Source organism: Neovison vison, chromosome 2, assembly GCF_020171115.1.
Source record: "Neovison vison isolate M4711 chromosome 2, ASM_NN_V1, whole genome shotgun sequence".
Lineage (NCBI taxonomy): Eukaryota > Metazoa > Chordata > Mammalia > Carnivora > Mustelidae > Neogale > Neogale vison.
The window spans coordinates 80,425,214-80,448,686 of NC_058092.1; the positions used below are offsets into that span (position 1 = coordinate 80,425,214).

The 23,473-nt window shown below is 49.0% G+C and overlaps 1 protein-coding gene across 1 annotated transcript in view; it reads right to left on the reverse strand.

Moving 5' to 3' along the window:
* The window catches only part of ABCA4 (ATP binding cassette subfamily A member 4), a 124,117-nt gene extending 101,045 nt beyond the window's left edge, over positions 1-23,072 (reverse strand). The window contains exons 1-6 of the mRNA XM_044238716.1: positions 23,007-23,072; positions 16,110-16,203; positions 14,838-14,979; positions 12,760-12,899; positions 7,495-7,622; positions 3,090-3,287 (exon numbers count right to left, since the gene is read on the reverse strand). Coding sequence (XP_044094651.1) covers positions 3,090-3,287; positions 7,495-7,622; positions 12,760-12,899; positions 14,838-14,979; positions 16,110-16,203; positions 23,007-23,072 — 768 coding nt within the window. The remainder of the gene's footprint in view (positions 1-3,089; positions 3,288-7,494; positions 7,623-12,759; positions 12,900-14,837; positions 14,980-16,109; positions 16,204-23,006) is intronic.
* Between the last annotated feature and the right edge of the window lie 401 nt (positions 23,073-23,473).

The window sequence follows — 23,473 nt, forward strand, 5'->3', positions numbered from 1 at the left end:
GCAGTTTCTCTTGGGTTTCCTTATTAGTAATTTTTATTTAAAAAAATGTTTAGCCACTCTGTCCACTTCTCAAATGAAGAAGCACATTTCAAGGGCACCGGAAAGTGTGGCCGTCTTCTTTGCTTGTACTCCATGGATTCTGTCTTGGTCTGGTCTTTCCCCACAGACATGAGCCGGAGCAAGAAGAGGGTAGGTAGCGGTAGTCCTGCTGGGTTTTCCCTTCCAGGCTATCTCTGGGGCTACACACTGTCTTTGTTAAGAGAATGGCAGGGAGGATGGGTCCACAGCACCTTGGTCTCATGGGTGATCAAATGAAAGTGCTTTGAGGTCTTGGTGGCATTTGGGATATTATTATTTTGCTTGGTATACGGAAACTGAGACTGTAAATCAACCTCCTATGTTCTAGATCAGTGATTCTCAACCTGGGAACCAAACTCCTATGTTCTAGGTCAGTGAATCCAACCTGGCTGGACATTAGAATGATCTGGGAAGCTTTTAAAAACACTAAAGGTGGGGCGCCTGGGTGGCTCAGTGGGTTAAGCCTCTGCCTTCGGCTCAGGTCATGATCCCAGGGTTCTGGGATCGAGCCCTGCATCGGGCTCTCTGCTCAGCAGGAAACCAGCTTCCTCCTCTCTCTCTCTGCCTGCCTCTCTGCCTACTTGTGATCTCTGTCTGTCAAATAAATAAATAAAATCTTAAAAAACAAACAAACAAAAAAAAACAAACAAAAAAACCAACAACAACACTAAAGGCCCATGGAATCAAAATCTCTGGGGTTGGGGGACAGGCATTGGTAGTTTTTAAAAGCTCTTTAGGTGGTTCAGTGTGCAGCCAGGCTGGGAACCACTGCTCCAGCACCCAAACGTTATCGGTGTTTGGTGTTTCTAACACCAACTGCTATGACATGGCCTTTTTGCTTTTCTCAAGCTAAGAGTTCAGTGGAGGTGGTAGGGTCATGGTTGGAACCTCAGCCTCAGCACAGTGCCTGGCCCCTTGAAGGTACCTGGGTCAGGTTTGAGGGCATGCACTCATGAATAGTGAGCAAGCACATGGGCTGTGTCTCAGGTCAGTAAGGGCCACCAGCTGAAGTTCTCTGGTTCCTGACCTCTAGCACTTGTAGAAGGAAAGATTTTCTGGTCTTTCTTCTGTGATAAGCATTTTGAAGCCAGTGATCTGAGCTTGGTTCCAGCCCCTCGTGGAAAGTTTTGCCCAGGTCTCCCTTGATCCTGCTACAGCCAGAACTGTCTTCCCTGTATGGCCGGCTATACTCCAAGGCTACATTTTCTGGCACAAGCAGCTGAGGCACTTTAAAAAGAGATGCATAACTCTGCCTTTTTTCTATTGCCCAGGGGATTGCACGACCCTGGGTGCCCAGGGACATTAACACCTCTGCAAACACAGGTACTGGTCCCTGGCTTTGCTGCTGTTCAGCAGCCCAGCATAAAGGACCTTTATTACCTTACTCACACTTATGATTCTGAAAACAAACCAAGCAGTACATATAAAATTGACTTCCTTTTGGAATTTTAGACAGAGACGTTTGAACCACAGGCCTTTTTATTCTCCCTGTATCTGGGGTCCTGGGCTCTCACGGGTGATGGCTTAGCTAAGTACTAACCCCTCTTGCCATGCTGGAGACCCACCCTGATGAACTGGGAACGTTGTGGAGGAATGTTCCAAGGGCAAGTCACGTTTTGAAAGGAATCAAGTGTAGGGGCGCCTGGGTGGCTCAGTGGGTTAAGCCTCTGCCTTCCGCTCAGGTCATGATCTCAGGGTCCTGGGATCGAGTTCCGCATCGGGCTCTCTGCTCAGCAAGGAGCCTGCTTCCCTCTCTCTCTCTCTGCCTGCCTATCTGCCTACTTGTGATCTCTCTCTGTCAAATAAATAAATAAAATCTTTAAAAAGAAAAAAAAGAAAGGAATCAAGTGTGGACTCTGCCAGAAACTGAGGGCTCTTGTTTTATTTTTGTTGTTGTTTTTAAAAGCCTTCAACTTTCTTTTTAAGATGAGCTGAGAGTGGGTTTTCTGGGACTTGAGAGAGCAACCATAAAAAGGCAAAACACAAATTCCTGAACCAAGTTCTCATGATTGGCATACCCTGTAACAGTTTCAGAAATTAAAATGGCACAAGAAAAAAAAATTGGATCCTAGAAACATTTTATAATTATAGAAACAATATGTATATTTTTACATATGTCATTTTCTCTGAAGAATTTTAGTTTTGAGTGTTTCTGAAAACATGGCCTACAATGACCTCCATTGGAACCACCTAAGGTTAACAGGGCAGATGCTGGGCCCAGCCCAGACCTTCTGAATCAGTCTCCAGAGATGGCAATTTGGAATTTGCATCTTTTACCAGCTTCTCTCATGATGCTCATACACTCTGAAGTGTAAGAACTGCTATTGTTCACCTCCTTTTTATAATTCCTTCTCATCCTTCTAGCAAAAGAGGAAGTATTATCAGGTCCCAAGAAGTGTATCTAGGATGCAGTTCTAGAACACGGGGTTGAACTAGATGAGGGCATTCCAAATTTTTGAAACTATGGAATTTTCTGTTATTCTTTTCTACCCGGAAACAGCAACATCTGTGGTCAAGACCAGACCCAGAGTGTGACGCTCTGATGTATTGAAATTTATTTAATGATTGCATATATTTTTTTCTTTTATGTATCTTTTCCTGCCATTCTATAAAGTATTGTATTTGTTACATAGATGAGCGATGGGGCCAGCAAAGGTCAACTGTCTTAGAAAATAGTAGGACAGGCAGTCAAATCAGGACTCCTCCTTTCCACACCGCTAGAGGTGGTAGAGAGGATTTATCCCACACTGGGAAGGACTCAGACCTGCCACAACTGCATAACTAATGGTGAACCTAAAGTGACTCCTGGGTGCCTGGGCTGCTGCTCTAAAAATAATATCGGTAAAGATTCCTTGGGTCTTTGGAGCCTGGAGCTTCCTCAAGAACTGTCTTGAACAACAGGCTCATGCCCTCCTGACCATCAATTCACGAGTCCCCGATGACCTGCCACCAGATCGCCCTGCACCCAAGAATCACCTTCCAAGGGGTCAGCAGCTAAATACCTCCCTTACCACACGGAAGAGCTTGAAGAAGTCCACGTTGGCATACAGAGTGTCTTCCACCCACTGCAGGGTGCCCTGGGAGAGGGAGCACATGGCGTCACGCACTGTCTGTGCCCCATGGTGCTGGCTAAAGATTATGAAGCGTCTCAGGAGAGTCTCGCTGCAGGCGATGTCCTTCAGCATCAGGTCTGGGACTCCGTGAGCAAACTGCAGGGAGGAGAAGCAACACTGGAAACCTCCCTGGGTAGAAGAATCCCAGCTACCCCAAAGATGGACACATCCTAATCCATAGATGCTGTGAAAGCATTATGTTGGAGGGCAACGGGAATTCGGATTGTACATGAAATTGAGGGTTCGAATCAGCCAACTTGAAGATAAAGAGGTTATTTTGGATTATCTAGGTGGGCCCAATGTGATCACAAGGGTTTTTGGTTTTTTTTGTTTTATTTTATTTTGTTTTTTTTAAAAGCTGGTGGAAGAGGAAGTAAGAAGAAAAAAATGTCAAAGTAATGTGACATGAGAAAGACTTGATTGGCCACTGTGGGACTTGAAGATGAAAGGAGGCCACCAGCCAAAGAGCGTGGAGAGTCTCTGGAAACTGGAAATGGATTTCCCTCTGGATCCCCCAGGAAGAAATGAAACTCTGCCAACACCTGGACTTTCAGACATCCAATCTCCAGAACCATAGAGAATACATTTGTGTTGTTTGAAGCCACTAAGTTTGTGATGGTTTCTTGCAGCAGTCACAGCAAATTAACACACTCCCAAGCCTCATTTCATCAGAGAGCCACTTAAAATATGAGCCTTCTTTCTTAGCATAATGCTAAGGTACCAACAGGACCTTTTCCCCTGAAGCTAAGGACAGGTAGTGGCTAGAATGGATTTAGAGTGATGGCAAATGACCAGCCCCCATTCTCCTTTCTCAACAGATTTAACCAATAAAAATCCTGGATACCCAGTTAAATCTAAATTTCAGATAAACAGTGAATAGCTTTTAGTACAGGTATGTCCCCAATAGGTCCAAATTAGACATACTTATGCTAAGAATTATTCATTTATCTGAAATGCAAACCAAAGTGGGTATCCTGTATTTATTGGGTCACACTCAACTGCTGGCTAGCACAACCTCTAGCTCCTGTGGAGCTCATGGACAATCACCCTTGGACTGAATCACAGTCCCTATGATGGCCTCAGAGACCAAGGAGGCCACAACCCTAGCCAGAGATCCTTGGCCACCTAGTATAGTAACTGGCCTCCTAGAGTCTTGGACTCCCCACCCCCAAGTACCATGAACAGGTTCATGGCCTTCCCTGGCCTCTGTAGTCTCCCCAGGGCTTCTGATGACACAGTTCTCAGGGTGATCCGATGACCCCAACACTACCTCCCACTAAATGAGGTCACGGCTGACACTGGGTTGGTGTGGACTCCATCAATCTCAGGCGACTGTAACCAAGCTCACGTTCCAACAGCTTTCCTGTTTTGCCCACACATTGCTTCACAGCCCCAACCCTAATCTTGGCATCTAAAACATTCTGAGGTGGAGGGAATCAATGAGCTCACTTTGTCCAAACCTCGAATATTCTAGGGGAGAAAAGTGATGGAGGAGAAATTACACAGCAGGCTAGTGGGAAAGCTGGAACATCATGAAGGTCCCAGCTCCTTCTTTCACAAAGTGACTCATTCATTCAATGCCCATTCACTGAGTCCCTTTCTGCAAGGACTAGAACAGTTACGGGGGATACAGAGAATAAGGTGAGTTTTCTGCTCTCCAAGCTGCTTACCGGCTGGCTGGACATGCAGGCATTTAAAGAGTGGTAAGTGCTAAATTGAATATAGTGAAACCAGAGCACAGAAGAGGGAGTGTTAAGAACAGCCAGTGTTTTTCAGTGTTTCCTGTGTGCCAGGCACCGTTTTTGTGCTTTACATATATTAATTATTTTTGACCCCCATAACAATCATAAGCACTTTTGCTGTTTCCAGTTTATAAATGAGGACACAGAGGCACAGAGTGGTTGTTTAACTTGCTCGAGGTCACACAGTTAACTGCGTGGCCTTGCTGAGATTTGAACCCAGAGCTTGTGCTTCATCACTACCCATTAGCTCTTTGCTGAGTAGGAAAGTGGGAGTAGGCAAAACAAAGAAGGGAGGGTTTATGAATGATTTCACCAGGGAGGCAACACTTGAGCTGGGCCTTGAAGCAAGTCCAGGAGTTTCAAGGCTGGGCTTGGGGGGTGGAGTGAGTGATGAGCCAAACAACGATTCCACTCTCATCGTCTAACAATTTCCTAGATGGGGAGAGGGGGATCTCCGGTACCAGGCAGAGAGGACCCCGGAGGGGCACGCAGTCCTGATGAAGAACAAAATCCCATGTTTGCTGAGACTAAGCAGAGAGCTGTAAGCGCCATGTAGCTATTTAAGTTTAATCAACATTAAGTAATATTTAAAATTCAGTTCCTCAGCTACTGTGGCTAACAGTGGAAACCACTATGGAAATGGCTAACTGCCGGGCTTGATAACGGTGAGCCCCCTCCATCGTGGAGGAAAACGGTGGTGGACGGTGCTGGTAAGGAGTGGCACAACTGGATGGAGGCCTGAGACAGAGATGGGGAAGCAGGTGCAGCTGGCGACCATGCGGAGAAGCAGGGAGGGCATAGGGCCCAGAGGAGCTGGGACAACAGGACCAGCCTCTCCAGTAGCAGGAGCTCTGTGCTTCCTCTTAAGCTCTGACATTTGCTAATCAGGGAAGCACCAGTTAATCAGAGGGAGCAACCCTACACAATAGCATAATCCAGTGACACTGGCCCCTTCCCCCCACATGAAAGGCTCAGCTCTGATGCCAACAGCACAGCAACTGAGACCCAAATGTCCCGTCAGTGAGGAGCTGGAAAGAAATTTCCCCTAAATTCCTGCCCTTATCTCCATCTCCCTTTTATTACCAACTGGAAGTCATCACAGGCATTTCCAGGACTTGAGTTTTATGAGCTAAGAGAAAGCAAAGCAGAGAATGAGCTGTGGATGCTGGCCCACCAATCCCCCGCCCTGCCCCCACCCAGGTGGGAGTGGGAAGGAGAGGGGAGCAGGGCAGCCAGGTCTGAGTTCAAGGGCTTGGACAGTGCAGGCTCTGCTCTCCAAAGGCTCTGACACATTGTCTCAGGGCTGACCCTCAGTTCCCCTCATGTGGTTTCAGGGGAAACCTCACAGTCTAAGAAGCCAGAAAAGCAGGTATGGGTTTCTTCACCACGCTGCAGGGGACCAGCCCGAAAACCCCTTTGGACAGAGCCAGCCCTGCCCAGGCGTCTGGGGTACCCCCTCCCTCCTCTGGGTGCAGACTTTTATCTCAGTACTGACACAGGCCCTGAAATTCTCTGTTTATGTCTCAGTCTCCCCTGGAGTCTGGAGGAGGTGCAGACCTGGCCAGGAGAGGCGGGAGGGGTGTCTGCACTATTGGGCCCCTGCTTATCTTGCATTCTCACTTTGTTCATCAAGCCAGAAACCCGCACGCCCAGGAGGCTGGGCAGGAGCCCCTGAGGCCCAGAACTCCCACAGATGGGGAAAGTCATGTATTAGGGGTTTTAAAAACACTCTGAATACATATAGGAGATTATGAAATGCATGAGACAGATTTTGGGGGGGCATGGGTCAGAGAGTGCAGTGGGGACAGAAGAAGGAGCTTGCCTGGCCCTGAGAAGAAAACGTGCAGGCAATCAGAGGTCTGGAGCCAGGGGAAGATCAGCTCCGTGCACTCACACACTGCGCATGCGCAGCCCATTTCTCACCCTGGAACTCTCTTCTCCCAGCGCTTCCCACCGCTGCCTTCTGCTTAGTCAGGTGGGTTCAGATACCATCTCAGCAGGAAGGCCTTCCTTGACCATCTCATTTCAGTCTGCCTCCATCCCATGCCTCCTAGACCCTCCCTAACACCCAGCTCTGCCAGGTTTTCCTCTCAGCACCTATCTTGACCCGGAAATGCTCCATATATATCTTTGCTTATTTGATGATCACCTGCTGTCCCCGCAGGGCTATAAGCTCCTAGAGTGAAAGGTTTGCCTATGTTGTTCACACTGTATTTTAGTACCTAGAATGTCCCTGAATATTTGATGAATACGTGAGTAAACCTCAGTTTCCTCAGTTCTAAGAGGATTCTGAGCCACGTGTTCTCCGAGGTTCTTTCCAGTTATACAAATCTGAGTTGTTTGAAGTGCTGCCAGGATGGGTTGCTTCATAATCCTATGCCAGGAAGGCTCGTTATTTCAACTGACCCCCCCCCCCCCGGTATTTTTCTGAATATTTGGAACAAATCATGGATTTTGAACATGAAACAAGAAGGAAAAATAATGCAAGGTCTCCCCTGTTTTTTCTCAGGCTCGGGGTTCACCCCTCCCCTCCCCTCCAGGGGCCAGTGATCTCCACCTACCTGTTCTGGACGAACTTGGGAGTTGACCAGAAGGTAGACAACTGAGTCAGACAGGCCAATGTTTCTCGTGAGAAATAGTGTCAGTGTTTCTTCATCTTTTAGGACATCCCGAATTCGTATCCCTCTTCCTGTATATGAATGAAAGAACAGGGTGTCAAATGGGGAATAAGTCAAAAAAGGGAGAACATGTAGAACATGTTGGAAGCATTTCTAATCAGCTTTCAGCAGAAGGTTCTGTTCTTGGGTTCCAAGGCAGCTTGGAGGTCAGGACACCTGCCCCTAGGCTGTCACCAGCACAGTCACAGCATTTACTGATGATGCAGCCAGGCAAAACTTAGTGAGGAGGCACAAAAAGTGGAAGAAGTTAGCTCAGGACAGGGGAAAGGTCATCAGCTGTGTTGTAGAATTGGTCTAGAACAGCGACTCTCAACCAGATGGGGGTGAGGAAGTACAGTGGGGTAATTTTGTCTCCCCTGGGAACATTTGGCAATGTCTGAAGACATTTTTGGGTGCAGCAACTGGGGAGGTGCTACGGGGTAGAGGCCAGGGATGCTGGTAATACATCCACAATGGACAGAATAACTCCCTCCCCACTACAAAACAAAGAACCATCTGGTCCAAAATATCATTAGTGTTAAGGCTGAAAAAGCCTAGTGTGGAATGAGAGGACTTACATGCCGTGCCCACACTGTGTTGTCATGGGTTAGAGGGCTCTTCCTGGCATTTCTGTCATCTCAGCTAAGACTCTAAGCTTGGGGTATTGACATAGGCTAGGAGAAAGGGGCCTGTTTGGGGCAAGAAAAGCTTTAGGAGGGAAATAGGAGATGGTCTATTGCCTGAACTTATAATTTTGTGCCTTGATCAGCCCCAGTTACATTCCCCCTGGCTTTCCTCGGGACGTACTAAAAGCAGAAATTTTTTATAAGGAGGCATTAAGGACTCCTAGCTGTTAAGGTGACCCTGCGGAAAGTGATTGAATGCTTTGTGTCTGTACTTTGCACACCTCACAGGGGTATTGTGAGGGTGACTTGGGCTAAGGACTGTGAAGTGGCCTCCCAGGTCTGAAAACATGGGCCCCCTTCATAGATGCTTGTTCTGATTATATTACTATTTGACGCCTCCCAGGAGCTTCACCCCCAGGCTAACCACCTCCGCTGCCTGCTTACAGGGCCAACACTCAACCTCAAGTGGGCCACTGCCACAGTTCACGGGGTGCTGGCCAGAAAAGATGCTTACAGGCCCAGATACTTAGGAAATCATTTCAACATTAAGGGAAAACATCTGGGTTTCATGAAAGTGCCCATGTGTACATCCCAACTCCCCCAGGAGCCTGGTTGACTATTTACCTCTTAGTTCTCCTTTGTCTAACTCTAATTATCCAGTGCTCCTGCTCCTTCCTGCTCCTAATACCCCAGCACCTCATCTTCTCTCCCCCAAATTCTCCCTTCACCAGGAAGCCAAGAGGCCTACCTACTCCCCTGAGTGCTTGACAGCCTCCCCTTCTGTCTTCAGGTTGGGTGCTTCCCTGAAGGGCCTGGTCCAGATGGAGGTTGCTGCTCATTTCCTCCTCAAAGGGGATGGGTCAAGCCAGGGACCTGCCCATGTAGCTAGGGCAGGGACCATAAGACCCGAGTCTCCGCTTCACGACAGACTCTGGGGGAGTTGTGTTACCAGGCAGTGTTACCACCTTTCCCACGGGGAAAGCCCAAAGGCCCCTGGGAAGTCAGAATATAGGAGGGATCCCAGGAGCAGGAGGGGGTCTGAAAGGGGCTGCTCTATTTTATTCTTGCCTTCCCCTTTTTCTGATAACATAAGTCTTGTCATCTTCCAAACCCAGCTTCCTTTCTTCCTTCCGCTGGACCCCAGCTCGGTCATTCTTCTTTCTCACAATCACTTCTTCATAGTCAGCATTATGTCCTACACTGGCCTCAGGGGCTCCCTGGACACACACACACACACACACACACACACACACACACACACGAGTCTCTGGAGAGGAGGGGGCTAAGGACCCTGCCTTCATTTTATCCCTCATCATGCTAGCAATGCTGGGCGCACAGAGGTAAGCCCTTGAGGACACCTCTCTCTGACACGAAGCATGAGAGCCTGACGTGGAATCAGGGCCTCGACGAACACCTGTGGAATGACAGGAGGCACCCAATAAATACTTGTGGTTGTGACCTGAGAGTCGGCAACCCATTTGACTGTTTGTCAATTCGTTATTCTTTAACTCACTCGCCTGACCTTGCCTAAGAATATCTTGCTGGGGAGGGAAGCCATTCCCTCCGCCTCACCCAGGTGACTGGGCTGCTGTGGCCCTATGGGGGAAGGGGCAGGAGCATGGTGGTTCCACAGAGACGGGTGGGGGTCGCCCTGTAGTGAGAGTGTGGGGCCCAAGATGTAAGAGGTGGCTGATACCAGACAGAAGCTCCACTAGACTCCCGAGGGAGAAATGTGAACTGGGGGCCTGAGGAAAGAAAAATAAATTTTGTTTAAAATGTGGTTCTTCTTGTTCGCTTCCCTGGGAAGAGGTTGGGGGAGGGGGCTGCTGAGGCCCATGGAGCCAAGGGGACCTGAGGGTTGGGGTGGGAGGGAAGCCAGGAGAATGTGTGGGGCTCGTGGGAAGAAGGGGTCTGAAGATGATTGAGAGACCACAGTGCTTGCTTGGGGCTGAGAGGGGAGGGGGCTTCACGTCTGGTGTTTTACCATTAATCCTCCCCTGGGGAGAATGCTGTACAACAGGTTTGCTAGGAAAAGAAAAGGCCACCTGGGTCAGCCATCGGCATACTTTCCCAGGTGACTGGAAACTGACAGGCAAAAGCACATACCAATGACAGCCGCCCACCTCGTTCTCCAAGGCTTTACCCTCCACAGGGGCTTTGGGCCGAGGATTCAGTGTTGACAGTGAGCAAGTCCCCAAGTGACCCTGGGATGGACCCTGAAATAGTCTGCCATCCTGATGGTGGATACTTGGGAAATCTTAGATGCCTGGCCTAGAATTCCTTCAGAGACTTTGGGGATGGCCCCCCGTCCCGTCTTATGGCCACCAAGGTCAGGGGTGCTGTGGAATCTTTGTTCCCAGCCCCCAGATTCCTTTGGGGAGCCTTGGCTGACCTTTTCCCACCCTGTCTCTCCAGACCTCTGAAGCTGCTCTCCTTTAGAGAACTTCCCTCCACAGACTGAAGGCCAGCGAAGGAACCACCTGTATGCCAATTCAAAACTAATCCTGTGTTGAGGTTGGGAGGCTGTGACTTTGGTTCTCATATACACACTATAAAGACCGCAGAGAAATTGTGGTTTGAAATGAGATAATTAGAGTCTGACAATGAGACAACAAAACGAAATGTCTGCCTCATTCCAGATCCCACAGGATGAATGAGGTAGGTAATCACTCCAGGGGTTAGACAGCCCATGTTCTCATCTGCTTCTCGAATCCTGGAAAACAGTGCTTTCCGGTTGCTGCCTCTCCCCTGTTTCTCTTACTACGAAAATTCTGCGTGTGCTCACACTTTAGAAGGTCCTCCAGCTTGAGCTATCCAGGGCAGCACAGAAGGTCATGTTTATAATCTGGTTTGTAGAATATTACTACCTACAGTCCATGTGTTACTATTTTGAAGAGAAATAAAATGTAATGAAGTCATCTCAACATGCTCTCTGAACATACTCCTGTCCTTCATTGCTCCCATAGGGAGAGAAGGGAAAAGGTGGCCAGGTAGGAAGAAGATAATACTTTCCTAAGGATAATTGCCCCTCTGGAGTTCTGTTCTCTTGAAGCCCGCCCCCCACATCCCTCCACCACCCTCCCCAAGGTGTGGTCACTGTTCTTTCTGTCCTTCCACCTCTGCTTTGGGAGCCCTCAGCGTGGGTACCCGCTCTGATCCGTCTCTCCAGCTGCATGAGTGAGGACCCCTGGGGGGCTGATTCCTACCATTCTCCCACTTCTCTTTTCAGAACCCTGAACAGGAACCGTTGTATCCAGCCTCTCCGTCCCCTTGATAGACCCCTTGCTCATCCCCGTCATCCTCTGAGGCCATCCCGAAGGTTCCCCCCTGCCCCCCTGTCCTAGCAACACAGGATGCATGCAGGACCTCTTCACTGCTTCTAAGCTGCAAGCCTTCACAGTCTTCCCCCATTGGTGGTCACGCTTCCCCTGCAGGACTGCAGAGACCCCTAGATTTCTGGCGGGGTTTTCTCCCTCTCAGCTGCTCATCTGCCCTCCTGGGGATGATGGAGGGTTAGTGGGGGGAGGCTTCCAGCTCGTGCCCAAGCCTCTGACACATCCGGCCCTCACTGCTCCTGAGCCCAAGTGACTGTCCTACCCTGGTAACCATCTCCCCTACCTGCCCACACAAACAGTTTCCCAACAGCCTGGCTTCTTGGTCCCTTGGTATCCTCATCAGCTCAACCTTCACTTCTGCCCAGCTTCAGCCACCCCGGCCATACCCAGGGGCTTCTTCTCCCTGCTCCTGCCTACCTTTGAAATCCTGGATCTGCAGAGCTCACACTTTGACCACAGTCATCAAGCCCTCTATCCCGCTCAGCACACCCATCCTTAAACAGGGGCTGAGAGGGGACTGTCCACAGGACTGTGGAATTCCCAGGGGCCTCTGTTCTCTTGTCCCCTGATCTTCCCCAGGCCATTTCAGTATTTCTGGTTTCCCCATCCATCCTTCTGCAGCCTGGACCCGATGCCTGTTTTCCAGTCACCACCCTAAAGTCCTTGCCTCCTGGACCTTCTGCAGTACCTCCTTAAAACCCCAGCCCCGTATCATCTCCCTCTACATCTGCTGTGCCTCAGGGCCCGGGAGGCTGAATATCCCTGGAAGAAATGGAATGATCGTGCATATTTACACCATGATAAACATACACATTCTGACCTCTCTGGCCCCTTACTTGGCATTGCTTCCACGCAGTCCTGGTTAGCTCACTCTCTAGTGCTCCATGAAAATACTCCCACACCTTTCCCTTTACCCTTTTCCTCCTGCTTCCAGAATTAACCTAGCTTCATGCTTCCCAGAGCGCAACCACTCCGGCATTCTCCTTTCTGAGTCTAGACTTGCCTGGAACGAGAACTTTCCTGCCCTTCTCAACTTCCTAACTCTTAAACTGATAGAAAGAGGAGTCCTCACCAAGGTGAGCTTCATGCCACCTCTAGAGCCCTTCCTTCCTGCCACCTTTAGTATCTTTCCGCACTAAATCTCCTTCTCTGACAGGTAAGGCAAGGGAGAGGCAAGTGATGGATGAGAAGGAGCAAGCCCAGCATACCCGCTACTCTCTCGGGGTGAGTCCGGAGGGTGTCCATGAGTTGAGACAAGGTTTGAAGTTCCTTCCAAACATGGCCAAGGTTCTGTCTCTCTGGTGCCTTCATAACAAGTTCTTGAAAATCTCTAAACACCCTCGCCAAGCTGTAAGAAAGACAAAGCTTCGTTAGCAAAGATATTGTCATTTTCATAATAGTAATAATACTGCTTGCTAGTTTTGGAGACCCCATATGCTTGCCCTAGCTATGACACTACATATCATTTTAATACCACCAAGGCCAAAGGAGAAAAGGCTATTTCAACTTCATTGTATAAACAGGCTCATAGGGCGGGTGAGCATTTTGTTCAGTTTTCCAGCTTCAGCAGGGCCGACTCACCTCTTAACCCCATGCTCTATGACTTTCCCACCCAGAGAAGCCTTCAGCAGGATGACATTCAAAGATGATATTCAAAGAAGGCTCTTCCCAGAGTTTGCCACTTCTCGGAGACCTCACCTGGCCAGCCATTCAGAGGCATGGACAGCCATGCTTAATGAACAAGTTCCTCCCTGTAAGTGGGCACCTACACACCCATACACACGCACATGCCCTCTGCCATGGCTGACCAGATGAGGAAAATGAAGTTGAATCAATCATCTCTGTTCCCAGGAATTTGAATGGTATTGAAAGATGTCCTTCCAGTTGCCCAAGGCAAGGTGCTCTGAACTGGGCAACCAGAGCCAGCACAGGCATTGAGAAGCAGGGACATTGGTCGGTGGAGAGAGGTAAATATAGCTGTTGCACAGACAAAGGGACAGAGGCTGAACCCTGCAGGCCCAGAGAGGAGAGAGCAGGTCTGTGGCCATCCAGCTCCTGTCCCACCCCTCCTGAGGCCTGCCTGACTTCCCCTGGCTTTGCAAGAAGGTCTAGTGTCCATATCATCTATCTCCCTCTAGGGCTACAGCTTGTTGGAATGGGCTTCTGTGGCTTGCAGGCAAAAGAGCCTTGAATAAGCCAGTATTTCACCTATAATGAGGGTGCGAAATGTGAAACCTGGATTTCCTGGTTCTAATGCTGAGTACAGCTGGAGTGAGAAGCCGAACTTCCCCAACTCCCTCAGGTTCTAGACACCACCAGTGCCAGTCCGTCCAAAGCCCCAGCTAGCCCCCACTGAGCTGTCTTCCAGGCTCCCTGATCCCTCTGGGCGACTGCACGCCATCTCTATGGATGGGGAAGTGTTCCTTCTCAAACCCCTCTAGGGGACTCAAGCTGAAGTTAGAGATTGCAAGTTAGAGCCTCCAGGAAGTGTTTGTAGCCCTGCACTCCCAGCTAAAATGTCACCTTCCAGACAGTCTCAGGAAGACAGATGCTCCCTCTTCCATCCTTTTATATTCCAAAGATTGGCAAACAGATACGTATTACAGGCTTACAGGGCATAAGTCTCTATCAGGACTACCCTACTCTGCCAGGATAGGGTAAAAGCAATCATAGTTTGCTCCCAGTGGGGAAGGCTACCTCTGAGCAAGGGACTGACTTGTCAAGTGTCCCTTTTCTTGAGTCAAATGCAGGTTTGTCCCAGAGGAATTATATGCAGAGCTACTTTAAGGAAAAACAAAAAACAAAAAACAAAAAACTGGAGTAACCCGGTATCTTGTTTCCATCTGACCCGGTGTTTATATAAGCACAGTGAAGCCCACTCCCAAATGAGCCTTGTTGATGTCCCTCAGGTAAACTCAAGATCAGCCCAAGGGGTGAAGGATGACCCTGTGCACATCCTTGAGCCTCTATCTCTAGGACATGCTCATACATGTTCTCCCACCTCCTGCTCTGAAAGGGAATTTCGAAGATAGACTCTCTTCTTATGGGATTTGACTTAAAAATAGACCCCAGAGGAGAGGTCATTAACCTGGAGTCCTCAAGTACCCAGAAATCTTATGCACAATGTAATGCTTTATGTGTGTGTGTGTGTGTGTGTGTGTCCATTTTGGGGGGATGAGGGGCCATCGGTTTTCATCAGCTTCTAGGAATGGTCTTTAACCGCCCCCAGGTTTAGAACCAATGCCCTCAAGCCCTATCCTGAGATTTGGGGCATCTCAATACTTACATGGAGTTGTTATAGTTTGACACAGTTCCAGGAGATTCTCCTGGGGTGGGACTTTGAAAACAAGGATTATTCACATTGCAGAATATCCCCTGGAGCCATGGCAACATTCCTGCTGAGGGCATCGCCTTGTTGGGAAAATGGCCTTGAAGACAGGAAATGAAGACAAGGAGTTACTTATGGAAACCATGTGGGATGCCACTTCTAGTTGCTGGGCCTCTGCAGGAAGGAGCCCAGCCCTCAGGTGTTTTCTTTCATTCATCAACATTTAAGAAGCAGGAGCATCTAATATATGCCAGGCCATGTGCCCAGTGCCGGAGACAGGGTCTCTCCTCTCAAGCTCCCCATGCAGTGCGGTGATAGACACTTGATGGAGGCATGAAGGGCAGCGCGGAAGGGGAATAGAGGCGGGTATGGTGGAGGGATGTTAGCCCAAGATGGCTCCACAACATTGCTCAGATGTTTTAGGAAGTGAGGTTCACCTGCTCTTTCCACAACTGTTTTTATGAGCACATACCCCAAGCACACAAGAAGGTTGCAAGTTATGGGCTCCTTTAGCAGTGGTGGTGCGGGGGGGTGATGGGTTGGGGAGAAGAGGGGGCAGGAGGAACAAGATAAATAAGCAAGAGTTTGATAGACAGGAGACTGATCCAGAACTTGGGGCTTAAAACTCATGAACATTAGTTCATGAACTCATGAACATGAGAACATGAACAAGAAGGAGAAGAGTAAAAATAAGGCACTGAGAATGTTCATATTTTCCTGAGGTCTGTGCATCAGCTACCTAGAGGGAGAAGATGTCATCCTCGCTGGAAACCAGGAGCAGAGAATAAAAGGGACATTCACAGGCTTATCCCAGGCCCAGGATACCTCTGGGATCCAAGAAATAATATATTACTACACATGGCTGTGTACTACCCCTTCTCATTTTTGTTCAGCACTATATATATCAACTCCCTAAACTGGTCTCCAGAATATTTTAGGGAGCCCATTTATAATATGCTCCCTTTAAAACTAGAAAAAAGTAAGAGTTTAGGTATAAAAAAAAATCAACTAAAACAAAAACTAATTTCACAATTCTTCAGTAACCACATACAAGTATTTGCAAAGATGTAGGATTAAAAAGTTCATTTGTATCATGCCAATGAATCTGTTTTCTGCACCGGAGGCATGAAATGATGATAAGTAGATCCAATCCTGGCACCCCAAACTCCTAAGACCTTTCTAAATGAAAGGTTGGCCAGGGTTCCCCCCTTCTGCCCTCTTCATGCTTACATTCATGTTGGCTGTAGAGTGGGTTGATGTTCCTTAACCAGATCAAGATCAGAAATAAAGACAAAGGCCATGCAAGTTCCACCACAAAGCGGATCTGGAAAAACAAGACAAAAAGAGAGAAAGACCAGTGATGCTAAGAAATTACAGAAGACATACCCAGTGTGGACATACAGCTCAGCACGTGTCTGTGCCATAGATCTTGGTTGTGGTATATTTCCTAAAGGACTTCCTTTTCTCTCTTTCCTTCCTTCCTTCCTTCCTTCCTTCCTTCCTTCCTTCCTTTCTTTCTTTTGAGGGAGAGAGTGCTGGGGGTAGCAGGGGAAGGTGGGGAGAGGACAGAGAGAGAGAGAGAGAGAGAATCTAAGAGAATCTTAAGCGGGCTCCATGCCCTGACACAGGGCTTGATCTCATGACCCTGAGATCATGACTTGAACCAAAATCAAGTCAGATACTTAACTGACTGAGCCACCCAAGCGCTCCAGACTTCCTTCTCTTGTCCCATTTCCTTTACTACCCCTACCCTGATATATTAGGCTCACAAGACTTTGTGTCCATCTGGATTCTACTGCCTTGACATGAGACTTTCATCAAGGATGGAGATGTGTGCTTCAGAACTCCTCAGATATTGCTGTGTACCTGAAAGCAGGTTCTGCTCTGTAGGGCACCAGCTCTCACATGTCCCATGTGCACTTTCTGCCCTTCCCTACTGCCCTGCCTTCTAGTTCCCACGAGACCTTGCATACATGGTCACCGAAAGAATGAGCCAAGGACTCTGAACACTGATCCGTAGCAAAGTCAATAAGAGTTTACCAACATCTTTCCTTGCCCAGTTTCTTGTTGCTTAAAGGAAGAAAGCGGGGCATACTGCGGTCAGTTTTTACAGTACTGACAGAAGCTGCTGATAACGACCTATGGTTGAAAGCCAGGACTTAAATTAGGTTCGACTCAAGAGTTTTAAGGACCCTTGATTCCAAAGGAAGAAACACTTGGTTGTTGGAGCCACATTCCATGGTGTTGCTCCTAAGGCGTGGGTTGCAGGTGTGGGAGGGTTGTGCGGGAGGGCAGGGAGGAGGGAATGTAATTCGGGGAATGAAATAGTTTTTCTACCCAACCCCCACTCCAGAAACCCTAGGAAGGAAACTCCTGAGATCCGAAGAAGAACTTGTGCTGCTGGCTAAGAGAGAGACTTAAGTATACCTAGACCAGCTAGGGGCCATTTGCACAGTCTTTAACCCTTTGTCATTCCTTTCAAAGAAATGTACATAAATGCTCAGCAAAGTGGTAGACTCCATAGCAGGGACTCAGTAAATGCCTATTCTTTTCCTTCTAGTAGAGTCTGCTGGCTACAGAATTATTGCAAATTGTAACATAAAGTAGTGGCAGAGGGGTGGAGGGAAGATAGGGCCTTGAAGAAAAAACAAAAAAATGTTTAGGGCAGCTGGTGATTAAGCAGTTGTAACTTTTTTTTTTTTTTTTTTAAAGATTTTATTTATCTACCTGACAGAGAGAGATCACAAGTAGGCAGAGAGGCAGGCAGAGAGAGAGGAGGAAGCAGGCTCCCTGCTGAGCAGAGAGCCCGATGCCGGACTCGATCCCAGGACCCTGAGATCAAGCAGTTGTAACTTTTTACTCAACGTTTTCTTCAAAATATGTCTAGGGAAGATATATTAGAGAAACACACCAAAATGTTATTATATATTATACATGAGGTAGATTTTCCTTAAGGCACTCACTTTTCAGGGCTCTCCCTACACATGCTCCTATAAGATGGCGAAACATCAGTATGGGACAATCCCATCCCGTGTTACAGGGACTGACCCCAAGCGCCCTGGATAGCCAGGGGAATGCTGGCTGTTCCACCCCCACCCCCACCCCCAGGCGGGGGTGGGCAGCAAATCAGAGGAGGAGGAGGGGCTGAGCCTCTCCCCCTGGGACCCTATCTCACTATTAACACTCTCTCACCCTTACCAGACCAGCACAGCTGTACCCACAGCACCCTGCACTTCCCTTGTCTTATCACTCATCGTAAATCAGGGTCATCACTCCCTGAAAATGGAACCCTCACTGAAGGTGAGCTGCCTTAGGACAGCAACCATGTCTCTCCCTGTCACCACTGTGATTCTAGCACCCTGACTGACACAGGGCCAGCTTCACAGCAGGTGCCCCATAAATAAGGAATGAGTGAGCCTTTGTGAGGGACTGGTCTAGGAGGCTCCTTGGAAAGCTGAAGGTGACGCTCAGGTCACCAACTGATTTAACAAACCGCACCCCCAGAGGCATGTTCTGTACACTGGCTTCGTGCCTTCCATCCCAGGTCCTTCTGTCCACAAGTAAGATCAGGGAACAAGCCTGGCAAGATCACAGGGAGAGGGACAGGAGCAAGCGCTGAAACCGGAAGTCGTTTGTGCTGTCTTCACCGAGGAAGTGAGGCAACCAGTCCAGATTCCACACATCTGATTCTTCCCCTTAAGACAATTGTGTGCAACCTTGGCTTTCTCCCAAGTCAGTCTGCTTCCTTCAATGTAGCAATGTCTGTCTGGGAGTAGTCTGGTATGTCAGACGTTTGGGAATGGGAAAATCTGGGCTAAGACTCACTTTAGGGCTTGTTTCATCACCCAGGCTCAGTTTTCCTATCTGTGAAATGAGACTATTTTGTCCTTCAGTATCCCCTAAGAGTTGACTGTGTCAGTCTTGTGGGTTTTATCTGGCTCTGCTCCCTATTAACTGTATGACCTTGGGTAGCCCTGTCTAGTCACTCCATGCCTCAGGACCCCATCTGTTAAATGGGGCTGGTACCAGAACCACCCCCCAAAGCAGAATCTGGCACAAGGTAATGTTCAGTTAAACACAAGCCCTTTATTCCTGACCCACACTTCCCACAAAGACTGCGAGGACGCTATAGGTCACGACAGGCTGTACAGGCTGAAGAAGAAGGGGGTATCATTAAAATGACCAGTAAGATCTTAGGCCGGCCCCCCACTTGCATTCAGTTTTCTTCCCCTTCTCCCTTTCTGGATTCAAGACTGCTCATTTGCCAGTTTGGAAACGCAGGGCTTCCTGAGACACTCACCACCCACTGTCCCCTGCTCTACCTGTTTGCGGGCTTGGACCGGGGGAGGAGTCCACGGATAAAACACCCAAACTGGTGCAAGCTGGTGCACCCCCACCCACTTTGTCGTGTTCATCACATGCACTCTCCTCTACTCACTCGTTCATTCTTGTATTTTGAAGCATCTGGTGTTTACAAGGCATTGTGATTGGAAGCCCCCCTCAGTGGCAGACCAGATCAGAATTCTCGTTCCTGGGCCCGGGACGAGTGGGACCTTGCAGGTGTTCGCCTTCCCCGAATCTCTGAGTTAGGGCTGCTGTTTTTTCCCCCCCAGTGCCTGCTCCTCACTTGACCACCTTCTCTGAAGGCAGCTCCCAGGCGGCTGCCAGCTGGAATTAGGTTGGGGGAGCTCAGGCCATGCCCCACATCAGTTACCCGGGTTTCTCTGGGCGTGGGAAAACAGGTTGCTTCCTGTTTGTTTCTAACACTTTCCAGGTAATGCCAACGTGCAGCCGGGGCTGAGACCCCCTGGGGTAGGTCGTCTCGGTAATCTTGGACAAATGTTTGTTGAGAGGTCACTGTTATTGTTCTGACTCTGCAAGGGTTTGTTTTGGAGGGGCTGCATTGCACACTCCCTCCTGCACAAAGACCACGGGCCAGGCCGTTCCTCTCCAGCCTGGCAGGTCCTCACAGCAACCTCTCCCTGTGGCCCCCGCCCCAGTCGTGCTCCGCAGCCCCACCCCGAAGCGGCATCCTTGTCCTTGATGCTCAACTGTGCGCAGGCATACCCCAGGGAGAAATTCCACAGCGTAATTAAAAACATGTTTTCAGGGTGGCTCTGACTCCCCCCACCCTTTCCCTTTAAACATGTCTGTAACTTTAATTAAACCCAGCCAAGGCTCAGAAGGGGCCGATGGAAATTTTTCCCCCCCAAACTGGTATTTCCTTGTTCTCTCTCTCTCTTTTTTTTTTTTTTGCTTCCCCTCCCCCTCTTTACTACTCCATCTACACGGGGGAGGAGGGGTTGCTGGGAAGGGCAGCGTTGTGCTTGTTGTTTCAAATCTCGGCCAGCTAGATTTCCTTCCCTCCTCATCTGTTTCCAATTTAAAGGTGGGTAACTGAGGCTTGAAGCGAGCTGTTTAATTCTCCCTTCCGAACCCACAACCCACCGAGGATTCTTGGCTGGGTGAATGCAGACCTAGGACCTGGGCACGCTTGCAGCAGGCTGCCCAGCCTCCCGGCACCCTCGCCTAATGCTGGGCCCCGGCTCAGAGCCTGCAGCCGCACCAGCTCTCCAGGACATAATACGCCCCTACTCTCATGAGTCCTCAGGCCTCCCCAAACGTCCTGCACTAACATGGAAGCTGGGACAAGGGGATGACACCCGGGAGCCCCGACACAGGGAGCTTTCAGGGAAGGGAGGCACACCCAACGAGCTTTGCCCAACGATGCCACCCAATGGCATCAAATGAATGTCAGCCCAGACCAGGTCTAGTTCTGGGAGCTTCCCTCAGCCGGGGTTCTCAGCCGGAGCAGTCCTGTCTCACCATAGAGAGGCTGGCAACGTGTTCCCCCTCGGAGCACACTCTGGGAAAGACGGAATCCCTGAACAGGGGACACTGGCCAACACCAGGGAAAGGGAGAAGGGGCGGTGAGGGCCTCTGAGTTAAACACCGTCTTTGAAAATAGGGTCATTCTCTGTAATAGCAACATGCTTGCCACACAAATGGAATCATGTCATCAGGTAAAGTCCCCAAGGATATTGTTTGAGGGCTGCAAAGAGCACATTGAGTAGAACTAAGTGAGAATCTTAATTTCTTATGGGAAAGAGAGAAAGAGTTGCAGACTGGAATTTCCTTGGCATTTCACAGACTCTAAACACTATGTGGACGAGGACTAAGCTTGTCTTGTTTGCCCTTTGGGTACCTAGGACTTGGCACAGTGCCTAGTGATTATTAAGTATTTGTTGATTGAAGGGACACATTAATAAATACATGAACTTAATAGTGAATCTTGTTTAACTTTTATCTATTTTCATTCAGGAAGCAAGGAAGCAAGGGATGGAGCCTCGGATGACTGTTAGCACTTGGCTCCTGAAGGAGACAAATGACTTCAACACTAATTTGAAAATCAGAGTAACTTTGACAAGGAAAGCAGCCTGAGGACAGTGGTGTCTCCCATGTCTGAGGGGGTCCTAACTTGGCTTCCCTCTGTAGCCTCTGTAAGTCCTGTCCCACTGACACACAGCAGAAAGGACTGACCGTCTGTGCACATGGTTTGTTTATGTCCTTTGCTATTTGCTCTTTTCTGGGCTAATTATTAAGCTATTGTCCCTTCACTCCAAACGTAGCCAGGGTCCCTCTTCATGGGTCTAGGTGGGAGACCCAAACAGCAGCCTGACTGTGTCCCTCCCCCACAGGTCTGAGTTATGTTTCCACCAACATCTCCTCTGTGTTTCCAAGTGGTAGGAGTTCCATATTCTTCCCTTGGTTCCCTCAACTCTAGGGATGGAAGCCACATCCTACAATGGCTGCCTCCATGATCCTTGTCCTCTTTCACAGTGACTAGCCTTGTACTTAGCTAACACCTTTTTATACTCCCGATTCTCTCTGACTGAACCCTGACCGAGACACTCCATCACAGGCCTTCAGATGTTCCACTCCTTGGCTCCCTTCTTCCCTAATATTTTTTCCCACACCCAGGAAAACCCTTTCCTGCCTGCATAAACCCACCTCAAATCGAGGCTTTGAACAAATCGATTCTCCTCATCCTCACAGCCAATCTTCCTCCGTGTTCTCCTTCCAAAAATCTCCCGGCCTTGCCTGCATCCTGTCTACCTAATCTCAGCTCTACTCACCCCTCATTCCTTCTCTCCCCCGCTTTCTTCTTTTGGCATCTTTAGTCATTTGGTGTCATTTAGTGTTTGCAAGACTGCCAGGCTGCAGCAAAGTGTATGTTTCCATATAGTCACATATTCACTCTTCACCCCTTTCCAGAAAAAATTAGAAGACCATTGGCGTTTGTATGTACACTCTTGGGGTCCTCTGCTCACCTGTGCCTCTTGCCAGAACTTCTTGGAGGGTATTTGGTACATTTATTGCTCTTGGTCTCAAAACCCTTCAGGTTACCCCAGCCTGACTAGAAATGAGTCCAGGGTTGAATCTGTGTCCTTTTGCTGCTTTTACATCCCTGGTCCAGCCCAGCCATTATCTCTGCTCCCTGAAAGGACTCAGTTAAACGTCTTGCTGGTTGATAAGTTATTATAGCTCACTGAATCTAAGACACCATCAATTGTAAATTTTTTTGCACACTAAGAAAGAGACAGACGTATCTAGTTAAACTGTCACCTGAATACGAGCTGCAGACCTATGTCAGAAATGTGAAAATGTGGGAAAGCCAGTGTACCTCACAGAATCAATGAAACATAGCGTCATTGGTCTAGGAGGCTCTTTGAGAGTTTTGTTTTCCTTTGAGCCCGTTCTTCGGGGCTTAGGATCTTCCCGCAGCACCGTTAGGATGCTCAAGAGTTTGTGGGCTGGACTGGCAGGTTTCAAAACCAGGCGGTGGGGGGAAGGGAGGGCCAGGCTACAGGTTCACGTGCAGGAAGGGGGAAAGAAGAGTATATACTGTGGCCGTGCTGGGCTGTCAGTGGAAAGTGTCCATCTCTGGACAGAGAAACAGGTCTTCCTGCGAAGGACACTTGTCTGAGCGGTTCACGGAGCAGCCACCTAAAGCCTTTGCTTTAGAGCTAAATAGCAAGGAGCCCCTTGAGAGAGCTTGCCTTCCCCACCCCCACCCTGCTGATTTGCTCCACACCTCACTTTGAGACTGCAGACTGCACTTGTTACCTTTTGCCTTTTCCTCAGGGTCCAGTTCTTCCAGAGCAAGAGCTGGATCTGTCTCACAAAGCCCATGCTGGGGGTCCGCACGAGTAGGAGATCCCTCGGAGCCCTCCGTCTGTGGAAGGACAGCAACCGACATAAATGGTGCTCAGGGCACCTCTGGCTTGGGCTGCTGTGTCCTTCTCAGGGTGATTAAAGGCTCGTTTCCCTCTTCAAAGCATAATCCCTTTTAATTCACGTAAGCCCTTTGTTGAGGAAAGCAGGCGGCCACTCTGTTGGCTCCTTCTTAGGAAGAGAAAGAGAAAGTGAAGACCCGAGTTGCTGGGTTCTTGGTAAATGGAGTTGGGGGCATTTCATGGGGAACCGAGGAAGCATGAGCCCCCTTACAAAGGGACAGAAGCTATGAGAAATTCCAGCCGTGTGGGGACCCTAGCTTCGGTGGGTCCACAGGCAAAGGTCCCCAGGCGAGGAGC